General features: G+C 41.3%; 2 protein-coding genes across 2 annotated transcripts in view; both read left to right on the top strand.

Annotated features, from left to right (window-relative positions):
• dner (delta/notch like EGF repeat containing) overlaps positions 1-18513 on the top strand; it is a 53873-nt gene extending 35360 nt beyond the window's left edge. Inside the window, exons 5-13 of the mRNA XM_022748456.1 lie at positions 2536-2684; positions 3572-3725; positions 4492-4605; positions 9756-9989; positions 15416-15538; positions 15746-15859; positions 16207-16338; positions 16498-16744; positions 17248-18513. Coding sequence (XP_022604177.1) covers positions 2536-2684; positions 3572-3725; positions 4492-4605; positions 9756-9989; positions 15416-15538; positions 15746-15859; positions 16207-16338; positions 16498-16744; positions 17248-17359 — 1379 coding nt within the window. The 3' untranslated portion in view covers positions 17360-18513. The remainder of the gene's footprint in view (positions 1-2535; positions 2685-3571; positions 3726-4491; positions 4606-9755; positions 9990-15415; positions 15539-15745; positions 15860-16206; positions 16339-16497; positions 16745-17247) is intronic.
• Positions 18514-20971: 2458 nt separating this feature from the next.
• Positions 20972-22818, top strand: part of pid1 (phosphotyrosine interaction domain containing 1) — a 29205-nt gene continuing 27358 nt past the window's right edge. Inside the window, exon 1 of the mRNA XM_022748557.1 lies at positions 20972-21075. Coding sequence (XP_022604278.1) covers positions 21046-21075 — 30 coding nt within the window. The 5' untranslated portion in view covers positions 20972-21045. The remainder of the gene's footprint in view (positions 21076-22818) is intronic.

Below are 22818 nucleotides of genomic sequence, written 5' to 3'. Positions count from 1 at the left end.
TTGAATTGAAGATCAGATTATTTGATGAAAGCAATCTTGATGGGATAAAGATCTCTCAGTTTGACTTGTCAATGAGCCAGTTTTTGAAACAGTGTCTGCAGAAGGAAACTTTTAATGGATAAATGTAGGTTTTTGCTCATTTGCATCATCATGTAACTGGTGAAACTGAAAGACAAAGCAGCAACTGAGCCTGCCAAAAATGCTAGGTAGTGTATGGAAAATGTATTAATGGGTAACTATAATTGACACATTGATCAGTAATACCAGTAACAATAAATACTCACAGAGGTAGAAATATTCAAAAATAGTCGAATAGGTGATAGGTGAATGTTTATTTCATCGTCAGTCAGATCCCCATTTAGACCAGATCAAATTTACAGAGAAGAGAAAATTTATCCTTTTAATTTGATACTATGAATTATCTCCATTCGTATCCTTTAATTTGTCTGATAGTTATCCAATAACTGTTAAGAAGCTGAATAGGAAACATTCTGAAATATCTTAAAATAGCTCATTTACAACTGAGCCAAACACATCAGAGGATTAATGAATTTAAATAAACTGTATTTACAGTGTTTATACCTGACACATCATTGGGGAGAACCACACAATATTTGCAGTTGTTAGTCAGAATATTATATTTGCATATTTAAAATAGTTTTTATTCTGATAAACCATCTGTATTATTTTGTGAAAGAGTCTCACACAAGTGTGACAAAAAAACAGTGTAATGTGCTGCAGTGGGTGCTGGGGGGGTGGGGGGTGGGGGTAATTGGAGGCTCACTCATTGACTGACGGGCTGGCCGACCTCTGTCTGTGCTATACATACCTGATGCTGTTTCACTACGCTGCCTGTCTGCTGACCTTCACATGTCTGTGGCAACTCAGCTTCTGCTTCACCAGAGAGAGAGAGAGAGAGAGAGAGAGAGAGAGAGAGAGAGAGAGCTCATTGACTGACGGGCTGGCCGACCTCTGTCTGTGCTATACATACCTGATGCTGTTTCACTACGCTGCCTGTCTGCTGACCTTCACATGTCTGTGGCAACTCAGCTTCTGCTTCACCAGAGAGAGAGAGAGAGAGAGAGAGAGAGAGAGAGAGAGAGAGAGGTAGATGACATTGGGGAGTTAAATCTAAGGGGAGAGAGGATAATGGAGGGTGGGAGAGAGGAAGAGTCAGATAAAGGGAGAGAAAGACAAGAAAGAAGAGATGGCAAACAGAAAGGGATTAGAGTAAAGGACAGAGGGACAGAGGATGCAGAAGGAAGAATGAAGGTCAAACTGCAGATGAATGAAGACATGGTGGTTTTCCTGCTGTTTCTGTTCTTTCTGCTGCAGCAGTCAGGCTGGATAATAAATGAGTAATGTTCACAAGAGCAAACTCTCATTTACACCCAATTTAAAAAGTGGGTGGCATGTAGGCGTGAAGGTGTGTGACCTTGCGTACGCGCATGCGAGCTGGGAAAATCTGTGCAAGGCATCAGTAAGTAGGGAAGAGCAGTGCAGTGACATTGCATTTCCTTCTTCACACGTCACTGTGCCTGAATGTCGACGATCTGCTTTCACGTCTCGAAAGGAGCAATGACTCTGCAGGTCCAACATTCGATGTCATTGGGCTGACGATCATTTGGTCAGGGATGACAGAAGAGCCTGCGTTGTATTTGTCAGCTCTCCGATTGGCTGAGGAGCTGACATCATCGGCGTCTCGTCATTGGTGGACTCGCAGCTCATTGGGCTCAGATCAGGCTCTAAAAAATGGCAGTTAATATTCACTACGAGGCTATTTTTATCCAGGGGCTCGTGTAGCTGTCAGCTTTGATTGAAGATATAATGAGATGTTCCGAACTTACAGACCCAGAGAGAGACGAGACGGAGAGTCACACACTCTATTTTGGTCACAATGAAGAGTGGCCTGTATCAGTTCACATGGGAGTGTATTGTTTCTTATTTTGTTTTGTTTTTGTTTTTTAACAGCAAAGTACTTTTCATGAGAGGAGTCATTAAAAATGTGTTCTGCAACACACAACACAAATCTACAGCAATGCTAGGGAAGGTCATAGGTTTTGCAGGTATTTAGTCATAAAGCAAAATGTTGGAGAAACTGAAACCTGATCATGGTGTTAGATAAAAAGTCAGGGGATCACCAAAGTTCTGACAATTTATCATGAGACGAATATGAATGACCCATTTCATGGCTTTTCTTTCAATAGTTGTCTAGACATTTCACTCAAAACCACAAATGTCAACCTCATGGTGGCATTACAGCAAAAGTCAGGGGATCATCAAAGTCAGTAGGATACATCCTCTAAGGACTATAAATGTCTGCACATGAGTCTGCTCATGAATTTCATGCCATTATATCTGCTCCGTCTGGTTGCAAATGAGTCAAAGAAACCGCTCCAGCATTAAGTCAAATCTTCTCTCTGAAGACTTGTGGATCATGTATTCAGTAATATCTGCCCATGCGGTACCTGTCATTAAAAAATAACTCTGTGCTACATAAATAGTTAAATAAAGCCCTCAACTCTTCTGTGGTAGGTGTGTTGCGTGTTGGCACCCCCACAGCCCCGGAGGTCACCCTGCGTCTGAACCTGACAGTGAAGGCCAGCAGCTGTGTGGAGCCCGGCAGCAGCTTCAGTGACCCTCAGTGCTCCGGGAAAGGCAAATGTATCACACAGCCATCTGAGGTGAGAAATCAAAGAAACAAAATCCTCAAAACTCCGGATGTTTCTTCTTATAAAGACTAACATTTGAGCTCTAGTGTGAATGAAGCTGAGAGACACAGGAGAAAAACCTTGCAGCATTATTTTATTTTTGGTCTCGGCAACCATTCACTTCACACCTTATAACAATAGTGCAACTGCAAAACAGGCAAAGCGAAGCAAAGTTTCCATATTGTTGTAACCCAACATTGTTACTGCACTGAATCATTGGGTTCAGTGATGCAAGAGCCTTTTGATCATTATTCACGAGTGTATAGCAGAAAAAAAACACTCTCCCTGGGTTTCACTTAATAGCAGAGACCAGCGCAGAGCAGAAAACAAAAGAACAAAAGCCACGTTAGCGCAGACCAACACAACGCAATGCCACAAATTACAGCAGTGCAACGTGATTACAACGTGCACTGTTTTTTTTTTATTATTAAAACTGTGGGGAGTTTTCATCATTATCTGCTGCTGATGGTCTAAAATGCATATGGGTCTGCTTGAAAATAAGCTGGTGGTTATACTATATCAGCGACTTTGAAGACAGAGAAAAAAAATGCTGCAGCAGATGAAAACGCTACATCCATACTTACCGTACGTCCAACCCCCTAAATCTATACGTACCTCCAACTAAAAGAGATGCAGCAGTAGCGACTCTCACTGGGTGTGTTAAAGAATTAACAAAAGTATAGAGGTGTTGCAGAGACCTTTGTTTGTCTCTAGCTCAGTTTCTCATTACCATTACTCTCACTTTATGAGAAAATCAAACTGTGTCACTGCTGCTTGTTATTGCATTGTTATGTTACTGAATTATTTAACAAGGCTCATTGATTTGACGTGTGAAATTAGTGTGTGTTTGCGTTTTGCAGAGCACTTTCTTCTGTGAATGTGAAGACGGCTACACTGGAATCTTCTGCGAGGAATTTGATGCCTGCCACCACCGACCTTGCCACAACAATGGCACCTGCGCTGACGTTAGACAGGGGGGTGAAGGACGCAACTTCACATGCAGCTGCCCTCCAGGTGTGTGTGTGTGTGTGTCCATGTGTACATTATACCATTTCACGTGGCCTCAGGCCCTTAGATGTGTTGATTTCAGGGCTGTTTGAGAAAATACTGTTTCACACGTGTGGCTTCATGAAGAGTGTCAGCCTGACTATGAGGTCTCTGTCGATTTGATTAGAGCTGTGCAGACATGAAGAATAAAAGCCGTTCTCTCTTTGTTTGAGAAAATCTCTAAATAAGAACAAAAGAAAAGAGTGCGTGTGTTGAACCTTTGATCTTGTCAGATTTATTCTAGGACAGGGACTTGAAGCGAGGGCCTCCGGTAGGAAGTTAAATGTCGCAGGTGACCAGTGATGGCCCGTCACTTCCCCCCAGGGAGCGGCTAATGAGAAAAAAATGAAATAGTGTAAACAGACAATAGACAGCACTGTCAAATGTAGTTAACCTATGTGACTTAAATCAGCGCATTTTGATGATTTGTTTGAATATTTCTGTATTTCTTTATTGGGATCCCTATTAGCTGCTGGGGTTCACAAAAATTATCTGGTGTTGAATTTATAAACTTGTACTCTGGGTTGCAAGGTTAAAATACATGATTTAGTAACCTGCGTTATAAGATAACTTGTATGTTTCACAACAACCTATTGTGTATTTGATAGCAGGCTGTAATATAGTAATATAGCTATAAACTAACACAAGGGTTGGCTGATGCTTGTCTCAACTTTTAACTTACTTGATCAAATGTAATGAATCATGTGGCCTGAGATTTGAATGTTTTTCTCAGGTTATGAAGGGGAACGCTGCCAGTTGCTGGTTGACCACTGTCTCTCTCAGCCGTGCAAAAATGGAGCCACTTGTTTCAGCAGCCTGGCGGGGCCCAGATGCTACTGTCCCGAAGGTAGGAGCCTCATCAGTGCATGCTGGAACCAATGTCTGTATGTTTGTTGGTGTGTGTTCGATGTACATGAGTTAAGCTGCCAGAAATACATGGTTTGTGTGCCTATAAGAGAAGTGACTGCAGAGCAATATAACGTCAGTTTTTTTTCTGTCTGGGTTATACAAGCATTTTGTCTGCTGCGTGTTTCACAGTATCTGTGCCACCAAGATTAATTCAAACCTTCCTCCTCTTTTCTAATTAGTCTTATAGCCTCGGTGACCTGCATCAACCTCCCAGGGGAAATATGTGGCCGCAAAACTTCTGCCGAAACAGTATTTCTCTAGTTTGAGATTAACACACACCGTGTGCCGACAACAGCAGAAACATACACACAGAATACAGGGAAAAGATTAGGTAACAATGGACCTTGGAATTGGTAGATGGATGTAAAAGCTGGCGGGAAAGGTTGTTTCATTGTTCTAGGTACAGCACCCAGCGGTCAGTTCATTCTCGATCTAGAGGAGGCCTCATTCACACTGCAACACCTGACTGTGTTGTTAATCTGAAGCTGCAAAAAAAAAAAACCATGGTTTCCAATGTGGAAAGGAATTCATAATCCACCCCTTGTGTGTTTATTTTCATAAAATGAGAGAAACAAAGCAGAAGTGAGAACCGTGCCAGCACCTCTTGATTAGAATGTGGAGGTTTTGTTTAGAGAGGACCTGCAGAATTTCGTAGGTTTATTATATACTATATGTGAGGTAACTTTGACTTTTGGAGAAATTTTTATTTACAGGTAGCAGCAGGTTAAATAAATCTATAACACTGCACTGGGTCAGTTTTTCTGCTTAGTTGTTGGGACACTTGAATAGAACAGAGCCATTGTTGATGCTACTGTGAAAAAGGACTACAACATTGCATATCCCATTCAACAACTGTGCAAGTCAGTGGTTTATGAAATGATTCCAAACAACAAAACATGAGAAAATATTCTGAATTTTTCTATACAAATACTATAAAAGCAGTTGTCAGTAGATAAAGTTGGTGCAGAGAACATGATGCATTTCACATTGCAGCAAGACAGCAGTTTCTTTGTTTGGCAAAATACAGAAATACTCAGCAGTGAAAATCAGTAGCACTCCACCCATACAAACTCAAAATGGGAAATCCATAGACAAGGATGTCTTTGTACAGAACGCACTGTTTTAACAAGTTATCAATCAATACCTGAATCAGCATGCAGAACAATACTGCAGTTATAGGCTGAGGTTGTGGTTAGTGTTTAAGGGACTGCTAAACGACACCACTCTGTCTTATTGTCTGACGAATATCAGAAATAAATCGTACTGTTTGTGGTTAATGTTAGTGTGAGACATGTAAGTCATTGAAAAGTCCTCCTAAGTGACAAAAACATGATCCTCCAACACACACTCAGAGGATCAGCGATATGAAGAGAAATGTGCATCCATACTGATGAACATATCAGAGGAGGATGATTTCAGTGTCTATTTGAATACACAGCCTCTGGGAAAACAATCAGAAATAGAAGAGATGTTTCTCATCCAGAATGGTTTTTTAACATGGATACAGGACATGAAATCCTTTATAGTAATGTAAAGTTTCCAAGTGCAAGAAAACGTTTGATCGTTATTGAAAACACTCCAGGTCCAAGAATGCTTTATGTATCCTTTGTGTAAAACCTTTCAGTGTGTAGAACAGGGGGAGACAACAAGAGGAGAGGGAAGAGAAAGGAGACTAAAAAGTCTGTAAAAAATTAGATCTGCTGTTCTCTTTTGTTCAAGCATTCATTTCCCTCAGGGCTGAGACCAAGATGTTTGGAGCAGAAGTCACAAGTTCTTTTCAGCCTTTCTGCTCATGTTTGTTAGGGACAGAAAACAGTAGAAATGCTTTACAATAGATGGTAATTAAGACTCTTGTCTGCACAGCAGTGTTCTCAAAGGACCAACCAAAAAACACTGCGCAAAAAATCACTGGCTGCCCTCCTCCCTCTTTGGGAAGACATTGCCAACACCCGCTACCTTTCCAGAGCCAGAAACATTGTAAAGGACTGTTCACACCCTGTTCCCACCTGTTTGACCTGTTGCCCTCTGGCGGGCGATACAGGTCATTCAAAACTCAGACCACCAGACTCAGGAACACTTTCTTAAAGCCATTTGCTTTCTTAATCAACACAATCATGCAAAATGAAAAACAGTACTTTCATCATTCCTGTGCAATTTTCCACTGTGAAGAATTACATCTACACTTTATGTTTATCTATTTATCTATTTATATTAGGATTGTGTTAATGTGTATGAAGCTATCTCTTGTTAATTGTTTTTAACTCTAATGCATTATGCAGGAGAAGCGCTCCTCATTTCTTTTCTATTCCAAATTATCTTGCACAGAGGCGGCCCCATTTTTGCATGCTGGTTAGTGCTTACAGTCTACCCTCCCACCCCCATAAATCACCACCAAGTTTTCTTGTAGTTTTCCTGTATAGACACAAGCAATAAATAAAATGAATGATGGCAAAAAAACTGTACCATCTATCATCAGAGAGATATCAACTGTGCGATCACTTGGCCAACAACGACAGCAAAAGCTGAATATTTATTTGCTACATCCTTAGGGAGGCAGGGATATTTCACCCTGCAGGGATAGGTAGACAAGGTAATATTATTTGCACTCCTGTTTCCCTGTTAGCAGCATTCCTCAAAAACCTACAGATCACAAGAGAAAGAACTTGATCTAAGTAACAACTAAATGGACTAATGTGGTGTTTGTCAGATCTTTTCACAGGTTGTTACTGTTTTTAACCCACAATCATGAAGGTGACTGAGACAGGGGCTTTAAGTTGTAACAGTGTACTCATACTGCCATCAACTTGGCCCATGTGGTCAACCACAACAAACAAACCAACATAATTGGTACTGAAGCCATGAAAGGGTTTGATCATTGACCCTCAGTGGCCATAAGATGCGTGTTCCTTACAAACAGTAAGGACTCTACGAATAAACACCTCCCCTTCAAAATAAAACATAAATATTCAGAAGTTGATCACAATGATCTCAGGTTGTCTTCTAACGTCCAGTTTTTAATCTCTGATTAAGGAGTCACACCTGCATGGAAACCATTCATAGCATGAATTCTATGGATGTGCTCTGACTCCTCAACAGAGACTACCACACTAATATGAAGTTTACTTTATCATCCTCTTTCTCTCTTTCTTTCACACACACACACACATTCATACACACTGACAGAGGAGAGAAAGTGTGAGTGTCAGTACTGTCACTGCCTCCAGTCAGAACTCGCAGGGCGGGGGGGGAATGAGCAGGCAAGCTAATTTTAAACTGCTAACTGTTTTTAATGTTGGCAGGTTTGAATGCCAGCAGCAGGAATGAACAGACTCCTCTACGTCAGCCAGGTCTCATGTGCCTGTGTGTTTGTGTGTGCGCGTGTGTGTGCGTGTGTGTTTGTGCATCTTTACATAGATAGATGTGTAGACAAAGACAGAGAGAGAAATTTATCTCAAGACGTGGAGGTACTTTTAAAAACAGTTCTTACGCAGAGCAAAGAAGCTAAATAAAGAGGAAAGCAAGGGATTAAACCATGACAGAACAAATACACATCATAAAATTAAATTCATGCAAGATCTTGCTTTAGTGTGTATGCGTGGGCTAGCATCTGTGTGTTTGCAAGCGATGGAGAGGAAGGGGAAGAAGGGGGAAGAGATGAAGGGAGCTTGGAAGGAGGCAGAGGAGTGAAAAGGGAAAGGATGAAGCAGAGCGAGGCAGTGGACACAGGGAGAGAAGAAGAGAGAGCTTTGGGTGAGATATTCCCCTGTCTGCTGCAGATTACTCCTGTCTCTGCCGCTGAATGATGAATGTCCTCCTCACACGGTGAAATAAAGTCTTGCAGATCAATGGATGCTTGAGAGGGATCTCTTCATTCGCTCAATGGAGGGTGCAGTTCAGTGCAGTCAGCACAGGGATTTACTACTACTGCTACTGTAGATCACAGCACCCACACACACTGTATCACAGCAAGGTATGTGCATGCACACAGCAGAGTCTTTCTCCGCGCTGCAGCAGCACAGTGGCAGTTCTCATGGGAGGTGAAGGCAGGGGAGGAGAAGGGGTGAAAAAGCAGAGTTTATTTTTAGAGGGGAGGGGAAGGTGAGAGTAGCAGAGGCTCACAAGATAATGAGAGGAGGTGAAGAAGAAATCAGTGGCTTCAGCACACAACCAGTCATCCACAAAGGCAGATGGAGTGCATGGGCATTGTTGCATAGAAAGCACGACAAAAACACATCCCCCTTCTGCCACAGACACTGGTGTGACACAATAGTTCGACATTCCTGTCAACAGCATGAAGTCATTTATGTTAAGATGCTTTCGCTCTGTTTGTCTCTAACAACGATGAGGAAAGGATAAAAGAAAGAACATTGAAATTGCTCGAGGTGGTGATTTCGGGTGGTAGATGATGAGAGAATTAAACCACTCGCTGTCTTTCACTATTTAATCACTGGTGTTATTCTCCCAAAATCTGCATCTACAAAACTGAGCTGTCGTGAGGTAACAGTTCCACATTTTGGGAAAGAGGCTCATTTGCTTTCAAAACTCACCGTAGGCTATATTGGGTACAGGTCTCTGTGTGCAACTAAACCCACAAAAAAATCTTTGTGAGCTTATTTGCATTAAGACGTGGTCTTAGCGGGCTGAAGAGTGGGTGCAATTTCATGCCATAATGGATGTCACATAGCACACTGCACCACCTGATTTGCATAAACCCAACCCCTGCTGTGCCGCGCTGCCCACCTCCTCGCCTGTAGGTTCATTCGAATCCTCGAAAAGACCAAACTGGAGAAGAGTTTCATCTGACTTTTGCCTTTTTTGCCTGCAAAACTGGTGATCCTCCTGCACCTCAGCTTTGTGCTTAGTGTGGTCTTGTAGATAACGACACATGTTCAATATGAGATTTTAAGAAACTGTTGAAATCCGGGGTATTGGCAGCATTTCCATCCATCCAAAACTTCTGTTTTCTCCCAGACATATGGGAACTAGCACAGAAACCATTTTTGTGTTGGTTTCTCATCATTTCCTTTTGTCTTTCCCTCTCTGTCCTTCCACATCCCGCCCTCATCTCTGCCTTCGCCCCTTTTATAGGCTATCAGGGTGCTACATGTGAGCAGAAGGTGGACCCGTGTGCCTCCAGCCCCTGTCACAATAACGGGACATGCTACGCCCAGGGCCCCGGCCCCCTGGGGTTCGGCTGTAGCTGCACAGCAGGCTTCACCGGCCCTACCTGTGCCCAGCTGGTGGACTTCTGCGCCCTGAACCCCTGCGCCCATGGGGTCTGCCGCAGCGTAGGCAACAGCTACAGGTGTCTGTGTGTCCCAGGTGAGCTACGGCGTCAGACACCTCGGTGACTCCAGCCACTTTTCACCCTCCCTGTGCCCCTTGCAGTCATTGAGTAATATTTTGTGTTGTATCTTTCAGGTAAAACATGTAAGCACTTTTACAACAGATCCTATTTTGTTCATTCTGGAAATTAGAGATTGTTAAAGTCTTTTTCCAAAGCCTCCTGCAACAGCTGACCCCCACTGATCCACAAACAAATAAGGAATGAATGAAAAAGTTCACTTAGCTATGGCTGAAATTTCAGGAATAGTTAAGTGTGTGAACATTGGGCCTTATTCACCAACCATTCTTAAGAAGAAATTTCTTCTTAAAACCCACTTACACACTAAGATTCTGACATTCACCAGTGTTTTCTTATTTGGGATTTGTTCCTAGGTAAGACAGAATCTACACACACTCGAGTACTCTTACGCACATTTGAGTGCTGACACGTTTGAGCAAAATAAGTGTTTTTTGCATTTTCTTCGGTTCTACAGTTATATAATATTATTTTCATTTATAATATTTTTTTTTACAAATAACTTTTGTTATTTTACAAAGCATTATGGTCTTTTAAATCGCTACATTAAGACTAAACTACTAAAGTTCCTTTTGTGTTTTGATTCCGGTGCTCCATCTTTAGATTTTCATTTTGGCATTTTCTCAACTTTCCTTTACAGTATCTCTTTGTGACCTATGTCAGTGTCTGCACACGACCCTTCAGTCTCATGTCCTTTTAAGGACATTTTTGGGCGTTTTCTTCTGCTAATTGGGGCCAACTGGCTCAAGCTTTCAATTTCCGAGGAGATTGGCATTCATCAATCTAATAACACAGGTGCACACAATTCTTTGGTTTAAGAGCACATTCATGAATCTGATGAGTTTGCTTACTTTCTTAAAAACAACTTAAGAAAGAATTTAAGAAAATACTTAATAATATATTGGTGAATGAAGCCCATTGAGCTTAGAATTTTTATTACAGTATATGTTCACAAGGTCAAGAATAAACGGATAAAAACAAAAAATGATCAGACTTTCTAACAGGAAATGCTAATAACCCTTGGACCTTGGGTCTGTGCTCGGTACACTCATTCAGAAATCCATCCATGTCCTTTAGAAACCTTCTGAATCGTCACATTGCCTCTATTACCGCTCTAAATCTAACTTAACAACCTGCACATAAAAGTTAGTGAGAACTAAAACTATGGTGTAGCACTGGCTCTGGCTCAGAGTAGCAGTAAATGTGCTCTGGCTGAATGATGAGTTATTTTTAGAGAGGATGATCATGGCACTGGTGCTGATGCCTCTGTGGTGAAATCAATTGAGTGGAATGATGACTTATCATTTATCCATTGTCTTGCAATTACCTTGCTGGGATGGTGAGACAGATGACTTTCCCAGTGGCCCACAAACATAATTTGACTCTCCGCCCCTGGCGCCTCTTTATACCATCAGCCAGCTGAATGTGTAAGCCAGTCGCCATCTTGATGACTTATTTGATGTTTGTATTCATTCTCATTCATTCGCAGACTCTACAGCTTCTTCTTCAATAATATGTCTTTCACTGGAAAAATATTCAGAATTGAAATTTCTTATGTTATTGATCTTGATAGTTTTGGAAACAGATGAATTGCTAAACAGCTGTTCTTTCATTTATCGGTTTGGATTTGGAATGATATTTGAACCTTGAAATTTTGTTTTTTCAAATCTGGAAAAAACAGTCTCAATAAATATTTGAACTAACAAGAGCAGGTTTTTCCCCAGGTTTTCACATGACTCAGGTGCTGGGGGATGGTGGTGGTTAGGAGGTTTGAAATTATTCAAAGGCAATTTTAAGTTATGTTGAGTTTTGTTATTGTTTTCTGCCATTATCCTTACCATGTTTGTCTATGAAAGACGGCAACACTTATATGTAGTTATAGCCAAAGATCTGTTCATTTCACCAAATAAGATGTTTATAACATGAGATTTAATCAAACATATATGGAGTCCCTTTACTTGTACACATAGGAAGAATAAACATGTTGAAATACATATGTAATTATTTGTAGATGAAAGAAGTTCAATTTCTCAGGAAAAGAACGCTCAGTAGAGGAGCGGCGTGACCTGTCATCCCAAAGCAATGTCAAAATTTTGACAAGGTAGCAATGGAGAAACTTATATTTGAATTAGAACACAATGAAATATATGACCTGACATTGTAGCACCAATATTCATTTGTGGAGAAAAACTAGACAAGAACAGTTTCTGGGTGGTGTTTGTATTTATTTCAGTCGCTAGCAAATCTAGCCTGTTAATGTTAACTCTTGGTTAGTATAGGTTAGAACAAAGGACGCTCTGAACTGCATTTTGGAACAGTGTTTCTTTTAATAGGAAAGAAATGCATTGACCTGCAGTTTTCATCAGAAAATGACACAGCCTAACTTTGTTTCGCTACCAACCAACATTAGATCTTTCAATCTTTACGTAACGTCAACTAACTAGCTCCGCTGGCTACTAAAACTTAATTCAGCACATGTATATCAATGTAAGTTAGCTAGGTTACCAATTTCTTTTGTTGTAAAATAGGCTACATAATCTGCTCTCTATCTCTCTATTCTGAACATCCACAAGAATTACTCCCAAACAAGAAAAGTTAATACCTCATTTATTCTTTGTTGAGGCTTTTCTTATCAATAGCTTGCAATTTGCTTATCCAAATCGATGGTTGTTACTACCACTCGAGAAATATCTAGTCAGCTGTTTGATTAGCTTGGCAAAGAGCATCTGTCACACACCAATCCGACGTTTGTGTGATTGTCCAAACACAGATTGTTGATTGGCAGGTCATTCCTGATGCCAGCTTACCTTTCCTTTTCAGATTTTTTTTTGTCAGCACAAAAAACTCTCATCGTTATTTTCATATTCATTCTTTAATGCTTTTTGCCGTTCATTTGGCTGAAGGCGCTCCACAAAAACACGCAGCGCCTAAGCCTTTCTATGGTACAAAAAACCCTGAAGAGTTATTGCATGAGTTGATAATCCCTCCATATTTCATGGTCTTCATGTTTATTCAAATGCTTTCACTCTCACTGTGTCCTGGTGCAGAGCAGGCGTCCACTGCTTTCCAATTATTCAGATATCGTACATTTTCTTCACCACATCCTCAGTCTTACTTTGTTTTTCTATTTTGCATTTCTTTCATTTTTTTCCCTTCCGCCTGTCCTTTTGTCCTTCCTCGTCTTTATCTTCCTGCCGTTTACCTCACTTCATTTCCCTCTCATCTTCTGTTGTCTGGTTGCCATGGTGAGACCTTGCAAGTATGTGTGTGTGTGCATATGTGTGTTCATATGGCTCCCAATCCACTGTCTGGGTCTGTGACTATGCTGGTTGGGCAGATGCTGCCATCCAATCAAATGTCTCTACTCAGACAGTCCTGTCTAATGGGACTGGTGAAATTGGTGATTTGTAATTAGCATCCCAGACATTACCATGAACGCACACATACACACAATGTTTTGGACCAGAGTTGACCTTTTCCTCACCTCATCAGAATGCCAGCTGGTGTCTGAGGTATGAATCTGTGTGTGTGTGTGTGTGTGTGTGTATGTGTGTGTGTGTGTGTGTGTGTCCATACGCTGGGTATGAACATTTGCATCTCAGTGTCTGTGCGCATGAGCACGTGACTACATTAGTTTGCATGCTTGTCTGCCTTGTATAAGTGAGTGGATGTGTGTAAGGGTTGTGTAAATGCCTGCTGGCTGTCTGAAAGAAAGCTGCTGGGGAGCTGATATGTCGAAGGATCTGTCCTCCAGTTTCCTGTAATCCAGCTCACATGAGAGGCTGCCAGCCCACAGAAAGCAGACAGAGTCTTGGAAAGGCACTTGACATTTCACTGGCATTTCACAGAGAGGACCCTAGAGGCTCTAACTGGGCTCCTCATTAATTCCCCCTCTCTCCTTCCCCAAATACACGTTAGCTGTGGCCCAGTGAGGGTTTGTTGAAACTTGGACTGGGACTGGGACCCAACTGAGAAATTCAGTCAGTCAAAATGGGAGCAGAGCTAATGAAAACAGATTGCTACACTAGTCGTTGAAGGACTCAAGAGACACTGGCCCTCTGGTGATTTTGGGCTCCTTAGTTGTAGTTGGTGGAAATTTTCTATGAAGTGTAGACATTCAGGGAGTGTGAGCAGGTATGAGGGTACATCAAATGTTAGATCAATGCATATACAAGCATTACAATTGCTGGCCTAATTTATTCTAGAAGTGTATAAAAAACACCCCCAGAAAATCATACGCTGACTTATAAAAACTGCCAATCACTTCATCTTCCTGTCTTTACCTGTGTTCTTAAAGCTGTATCTGCATAACTAGTACACAAACTGTAGCAGTGCAACTTAAAGAGATGCAATCAGCTATGCAGTATTACCTTTTACATATGGTACATTACACTTTGTATTTTCCTTTTTAACTGCTTAAGATTGTTGAAGAGAAACAGAAGAAGAGGCGTGATTGTCTGGCTGATGTTTTCAGATGTTGCAGGCTTATTCTGCCTCAGTGCACAGCTGCCATCCTATGGAAAACACAGTGCACTGCATGTCATTTGACTTTATGGCCAATACACAATACAATATATTCATACACTTACTGGATATAATTCCTCTTTGAATGCAAGGTGTACAGGAAGTAATAGATCAGGTACATATAACACAAGTGCAACTAAAAGGTTTCTGATTAAACTCTCTTAATCGTAAGACACACTCTGAGCAAGAACAATGAATGAGGAAAGCACTTACTGTGACGCTACACTCTCTGCTCCTTAGTGCCCGACAGATGAATGTTATGGTTGCACTGCTGTGACTTGGTGGTGTGAATTGTGAATTAGAGGAGACGCTCTGATTAAACAAGTATGTCATTTGTAATAAACCCAGTTTACTGCCTGCTGCTGCTGCTGCTGCTGCAATAGTGATAATGTGCCACATTACACATGCAGGTTTATGTGCAAGAAAGAGAAGGAAAGTGTCCCTCTCTTTCTTGCACATAAGGAAACACAGAGCTACACACACATATACAGAGAGAGTGTTCAGTGTATTTGCTACACCACATGTCGATTTGAGACTGAGGCTTAAGTCAATATGAAAAATCTCAAAATCAGAGAGCTGAATTCCTGTCATTACAAACCTACACTACACAGTCTTTATAGCTTCATCCTGCACTGCCCTATCTACAGAAAACTTATTTGAACTTCTTGGGTCCAGTTGACCATTAGAACGAATGCTAACAACTGCTGATAGCAGCTAAAAATATGCACTTCCAGCAAAACATTTCCTTGGTAAATACAGGTTGAAACATCCTCTGACTGGGTGCATCAGCAAAGCAGCAAAATCACATGTTATATTCTTTGAAGACTCTAACATTCTGTATGTGTCTGTGTGTCTGATAAAGGCTACCATGGCTTGTACTGTGAGGAGGAGTACAATGAGTGTCTGTCTGCCCCCTGCCAGAACTACGCCACCTGTAGGGATCTTATCAATGCCTACGAGTGTGTCTGCACACCACAGTTTGAAGGTACGTGCGTGTGCATGTGAGTGAGTGTGATTATTTTTAGTTTTAGGCAAATGTCTGTATATAATCCTTGCTTCTACATGTTACAGCGTCACAGTACACATTAAACGTGCATCAAGATAACTAATTACAAGTTTACTCTGTGTGTGTGTGTGTGTGTGTGTGTGTGTGTGTGTGTGTGTGTGTGTGTGTGTGTGTGTGTGTGTGCAGGCAGACACTGTGAAATCTACAAGGATCCATGTCTGAAGATCCATTGCCAGAATGGAGGCCGCTGTGAGAGCGCGGGACTCAATGCTTCCTGTGCCTGCCCACCTGGATACCTGGGTGAGCACTGTGACAATAATCAGCCTGACAACCAGTAGACTGGCTGCCTGTTTATATGGTTTGCATGGCTCATGATAAAGGAGAATGGAAAATTATGCATTTAGATAAGCTTAGGTTTTCCATGACGGATTCCAAGAACAGAAAAAAATAGAAAGATTAGAGTTCCCAACGAGATTGTTTCTGATTGTGAAATAATAGTGACACATTGCAATTCTGCATTTTCCTTGTAAACCCCAAAGTGAAAACACCTGTCAGGAGTCAAAATACTGTAACCCATCTGCCTCAGTTTCTGCTCTTAGCTTCATTGCTCTTATTGTTACTGAATGCAATCTTACCTGTCCAATCAGGAGAGAAGTGCGATGTCGACATCAATGAGTGTGAGAGCAATCCTTGTCACCATGGAGGCACTTGCATTGACCAATCAAATGGCTTCACCTGTCACTGTCAACCTGGGTGGGTGGGGCCCAGCTGTGAGATCCGTAAGTCAGCCTGTCAGAAAAAATCTGCTCAGCTATTAATCTAAACTGAGATATGCCTCTCTGTGTGTGTCTCTCTCTGTGTGTGTCTCTCTCTGTGTGTGTGTGTGTGTGTGTGTGTGTGTGTGTGTGTGTGTGTGTGTGTGTGTGTGTGTGTGTCAGACCTCCAGTGGAAGCCGGCACACACTGAGGACACTCTGACCAACATGCCACGCCACTCCCTGTACATCATCATCGGAGCGCTGTGCGTGGCCTTCGTGCTCATGCTCATCATCCTCATCGTGGGCATCTGCCGCATCAGCCGCATCGAGTACCAGGGCTCGTCACGCCACGCCTACCAGGAGTTCTACAACTGCCGCAGCATCGACAGCGAATTCAGCAACGCCATCGCCTCCATCCGCCACGCCAGGTCAGTGAGAGGATTAGTGTTTAAACATTATTTAACCAAAGTGTTGTTAAGGAATAGTTTACTTATGAAGTGGCACACTATAGATATTACAGTTTGGTATTATTTTCCATTAGAAAGCTTCATTTACGCAGTTCTGTGTTGGTACTTGTACTTGTACTGCTGAAGAAGGGCAACAAAACAATCTCAACTCAATGTACACTTGTTTGTTTTTTAACTTAAGACCTGTTTGACAAGGTGGGTCTAACAATAAGATGCTACTGAGTTGCACCATAGGTGAAGGATCCAGTGGTTGTTAAGCTAAAAGCCAGGGTATCTTGGCCTGTGCTGCATACATTTTTATTTTTATCTCTGCTGTATTATATTCTGTCTTTTGTTAGTCCCTTTAACTTTATAACAGTTCCCCACTGAATTACTGGAGTGATAGAACTACCAGCAAAGAATAGGCTACTAATTGTGTGTAATGCACCATTGATGCACAGTTGTTGTTTATGCTTTCTTATTAGATTTGGCAAGAAGTCCAGGCCTGCCATGTACGATGCCACTCCCATCGCCTATGAAGACTACAGTCCTGATGACAAGCCTTTGGTTACCCTCATCAAGACGAAGGATTTGTAAAACACAACCATCACAAGCTGCACACATGCAACTACACATGTATACACACACACACGCATAGAGAAAGTCAGTATAAATCTTTAAGTATTTCTTAAGAAAGAAAAACCAGTAAAACAAAATTGAATGTAAAGTGGAGAAAAAAAATCCAAAACATACTCTGTAGTTTAAAAAGAAGAAATCTGGAATTTGATACATCTATTTTCCTGTCAAAGTCCACGATAAGGCTTTATTGTAGCATAAGAGCATACTTTGCATTACTTAAGTTATTAATGATGGGCAACACTACCAGTAACCTCTGTCTGTAGGTGGGGCTCTGACAGTGCTGACAACTGTTCTTACAGGTGTTGTAGAAATAGGTGCACTCCTCATGGTGCATACACTGTATCTTTTTCTATATCTAAAAAATTCTGCAGTAGGTTGCCTTACTTCGTGCATGGTTAGATTTGATGTTCTCTCTGCATTATTTTAAAATCTTTTGTACTTGGTTGTTGGTTGTTATTTTTGTCATTGCATTGTATTTCTCTCTGTCAAGATTGTGCCAAATATTTTTCTTTTTGTAATTTGTGGTTGGTAGATCAAATACATGTATGAAATACTAGTCACAAAATTTTTCTTTTTAAAATGCATATGGTCCTGTTCTTTACATGCAAGTGTACGAATAGTAAAGAAAGTGGGTTTACTGGAGTACTGTGACCCTACCATCCCACTGTATGTATTTCAGTGATATTTAGGATAATAGGTAGGTATATTTCTCAATGCACAGAAACATAGTTGGTTTTACTCAGTGCACCTGTTTATCCCAGTGTACAAATTCACCTCTAGTATTGACAGTGTTGCATAGTTTCTGGATGAGAGTTTCTTTGCTGGAGTGGCCTCTTGCTGGCTTTAGGGTGTAGAAGAAAGAGAAGCAGGAGGTGGAGGAAGAGGAAGAGGGATGATATCTACTCCAGAATATATGTGCTTCTGTGTCCTGCCAATGGAAACCTCTCTGTCTGTGCAGCTGTGTTGTTCCCCTCAAGGTCAAGCAATGTTTTACCAATAAGCTCAGCTAATCCTCTGAATTTTTTTTTCTCTCTCATTTTAAACACAGCAACCACATGATTACCTATTATCTATGTTGAATGATGTAAACAATAAAGATTCAAGTGAACATACTCTACAGTACTCCCCTGGTGTCTCGTGTGAAGTCTGACTAAAATTTAACTGTGTTTCCTGCAGTGACAACAGGAAGTGATGGTGCCTGCTTTTTTATAAATCATCCTAAAACTGTGTTTAGGTTTTTTACAACCATGTATGTAGAGCTATCAATCAATCACAGCTGCAAGTAGCATTTTCTTGACATAGGCCTTAGTCGGGATCAACAAACTAATGCTCCAGGGACTTTTGTTTTTCTCCTCAGTGTCCTTGTGGCACATTTGGATGGTGCCACACTGTTTTGTACTGCATGCATCATATTGGGGGCAGGGTGTTTTTTAAAGTTTTCAATATTAGTGCCAGTACTCATACCAAAATTATACTTTTTATTTTGAGATATACGAACATTTTTACTTAATAAAAGTATACAGACTCAAATGTCTAATGTTATCTAAACACTGGAAGCCGTAGAATAAAAGTGCCAAATAAAAAGGGCCTGAAATGACCCAAAATCAGCTCAAAATCCAGTGCTATCTGGTAAATAATAAGTTAGCAAGAATAGAAATCTGACCAGATATTTGATGCCAACTTTTGCTACTTTCAATTTTCAGCACCTGTTGCTAAGGAAGAAAGTATTTAGGTTTGATACCCAGCTTCAATCATACTTGTTAAAACATCAATTTAAACAGATAATGAGAAGAAAATATAAAATTTAAGTTGCTATTGATTGATTGATTTCTTTATTGGGTGGTACTGTTGACGGGTTCTTAAATTTTAGTATGATGAAGAAGAAGGTACAGCAGTTACATGACTAGTTAGTAGTTACCTTAACTCAGCCATGATGACATGTCACAATAGCATGCTGCAATAGGTTTTTGGGCTGAAATGGTTAAACTGTTTTGGAAACATGGATGTGTTAAAAAAAAAAAAAAAGCAAATTCTCCAGAGTGTCTGTTTTTCTGCAATGTCCCAAGGTCATACACACCAGACTGAACCGTCAACCGTGGGAAAGACCTTTTATGGAGTGTCTGTAATGTGAACACCCTCAGTGACCTCAGGCTTTATCCAGATGTTCCTCATGTAAACATCTCTAAATACAGACTGTGACTGTGGAGCCATGTCCCTCAACACACCTACATATATTATATGTGTACACAAACATACACACATTGCAGGAGCACCAGATGTTATTGATGACTCTCACCTTTGCTTATGGTCTGCTTTGAAGGCCTTGTGCTTGGCCTTTGCCCTCTGTATGGCCTGGAGGGTCAAACTTTATGCTGTTTGGCTTTACATAGGTCCCATAACACACTGCTGTTGGCTTTCAAAGCCTCCACCTTGATAAACTGAGATTGTCTTAGCAGTTGTGTGGTGGTTTTGTTACAAAATTATCATTTGTCAGAAAAAATACAGAATTCAACCCAACAGTTGAAATATGTACCAAATGTTGGCAAGAGTAAAAATAATTCATTCAACAGTTTCCACAAAGTAATGGATGATACTTCAGTGAATTCCCAGACATCACTTTGAGAATAACATGGTCATACCAAACCAGTCACAAGGCAAAACTATCTGGGGGAAGTGGTTTTGTTACAACTTGTTTTTGAGGAGCTTATAAAGATAAAAAATCTGTGGGCATAACTGTGGAAATTCTCCATAGAAGTTGTCTTTAGCTGCCTTTGTGAAATTTGGGAATTATGAAATCTGAACATTTAAATCAACCAAGTTTTTATTGCAACCAGCCACTGACATAATGCCTGCCGTGCCATTTGTGTTAGTTTTTTTTCATTTCCATTTTAACTGCATTCTTGCACTTGTTGGCTATCCCGGTCTGGATGACTAATCCAGCTGTGTCCAGCTGCAAAGTAATTTGTTTTTATGGTTTTTATGTTGATTTTTATATTAAATGAATATGAAGAGTGGTGAGTATGAACCAAAACAGTAAGATTGTGAGCTATAAAAGCAAAACAATTAGCTTAAAGGTGCCAAATCACTCTGTGGGTGGCAACTTTCTGTGGGGTAGCTCTTTAACATCATAGTTACTTGCCCATTGTTAACATAAAAATATTGATTAGTGCAGCTTTATATATTTTTTAAAGATAATTATAAGAAAGCTTGAATACTGGAAATGTGATTGTCTGGTTAAAAAAAAAGATAGAATACACTGAAAGCTCCTAAAATTAAAAAAAAAGAAAGAAAGAAAGTTTGCCTCAAGGGATATTACGCTTAACTTCAAACTGCAAATGTAAGCTAGCTTCCCTCCCGAACTTCAAATCTACACATAGACAGTATACCAACCGTCTCACTGGCTGGTTGATTTCCGAAAGCACGTGAACGCAGCGCCAGGAGCCGGCCAGACACAGAGAGCATGCACCGCCACCTGCTGGCCAGTTTCATAAGTACAGCCAGGCGGAGCAAACACATCCTTCATTACCGACCAGTCCAGATTGAGGGAGGACAGAGAGTCAAGCCGTGAAAGCGAACAGATGTGAACCGGACTACGAAAAGAGAACAAGCTGTAGTACAGACGGAGAACCTCTGATTCTGCTAATATGTGGCAACCCGCGTCGGAGCGATTGCAGGTAGGGTACGTGTGTGTGTGTGTGTGTGTGTGTGTGTGTGTGTGTGTGTGTGTGTGTGAAACGCTTATTGTCAAGAGGGCAGCAGTAAATAAACGGCTGATCCGTGCTAACAGTTACCGAAACCCGCCGAGCTGTGCATGGCTCCAGCTTGGAGAGACTTGCTACGGTTTGTGAGCAGCTACAGATGATTTGTGTGCACAGTCTCCTCGTCTTTTAAATGGCAGGAATGAGTCCTGGGCATTCAAACAATCATTTTCTGCATATCTCTCTGTCGCTGTATGATTCCCTGTTGGTGCTGCCTTTAAACGCACCTATTCACGTTACGCAAGCCGGGGGTGCCGTGCAACAATTTGTACCTCCGCTTCATTCGTGTGCTCCTCCGCTGGAGATTTTCTTAAAATGTCAGTGACGAGCATATTCCACCAAATGTGTGAAATGGTTATTTTGGTCGACAGGCCTGTTTCATCTAACACTCTACCTTCAGACTAACCTGTGTGCAACTGGAGGCCTTCTCCTCCTGTTGTCACTCTTATTTTCCCTTCATGCCACATCAGGATGCTAAAACTCAGTTTTCCTCCTCATTCCTGTGACAAAACAAGAAGAAGAAGGAGAAACCGACTCTGGTCAGTAACCTGCTGTCTGCGACCTGTTAAGGAATGGAAAAACACACACACACACACACACACACACACACACACACACACACACACACACACACACACACCGTTAATGACACGTAGTTTGATATCCAGGGGCAAGCCGCGCACCGAGCCTGGCTTCACGTCTCCTGCAGACGTAATGCTCTCCAGATGTCGGCCTGTGGACTGCCTGCCAAGTGAACTTGCACAATCCCCTCTTCTGCCCAGGCGTCAAAAAGATGGAATCACGAATTATTATTAAAACCGAGAGTTCCGGTGTTTGTCCTCCAGTCACATGTGGAGTTAAGGGCCGCTGTAAATTATCCCATAAACACACATCTGCAAGACCCCACGCCCCTCTCCCCTAATTTATACATCCACGCTGTAAGTGGTTACGACCGACAGTGATACTTAATGTGTCGCCTAGCAACCGCATTCCAGAACTATCATCTGCTAACAACATTCTATAACTTATGAATGAGCTGTTATTGGTTATCGGTTTTGGAGCATTGCGCTGTGATTTTTGGATAAACTGAGAGTGTTTAGAGCCACCGGGCTTCAGTGTCATGCTCAACAAGTGCTATAAAGTCACCATATATCTCACATTTTCCGTGGCTTGTTGCTTAAGTCAATTTGGGTAGTGCATTTGAGTAAGTGAATCATTCCAGTCGCGCACTTTGCCAACTTTGCCAAAAGAAAACAGCCACATGGACAGCAATGTGCTGTAAGGTTGAAATAATCTGAGGTAAAAAAAAAAATTCGTTTAGAAGTCTTAGTCTACCCATCTCATGTGCTGAACAGTAACAGTCATACTTGATTCAAACTGAATGTCCCAGTCTAATAATTTCACTGTTATCCTGCATTTCTTCAGTGGACATTGGTGTTTATACTATTGCCATTCTCAGCCCACCAGTTCCACGCATTTAGTGCTCAAAACAGAGTGACAGAACTAGAAGCAGTAAAGTGCACGTTAAAGTAAGTCAGCCTGATCTATGGGACGCTGTCATTGTCAGTTAGTGTGTTGCCATTCTCATGAATTCCCTGAAACTTTTAACCCACATTTTACTGCTGAAACACCTGAAACATAAAATACAACAATATAAGG

Source organism: Seriola dumerili, unplaced genomic scaffold (assembly GCF_002260705.1).
Source record: "Seriola dumerili isolate Sdu_G_001 unplaced genomic scaffold, Sdu_1.0 BDQW01000122.1, whole genome shotgun sequence".
NCBI classification, from domain to species: domain Eukaryota; kingdom Metazoa; phylum Chordata; class Actinopteri; order Carangiformes; family Carangidae; genus Seriola; species Seriola dumerili.
This window is presented reverse-complemented; position numbering and strand designations above follow the sequence as displayed.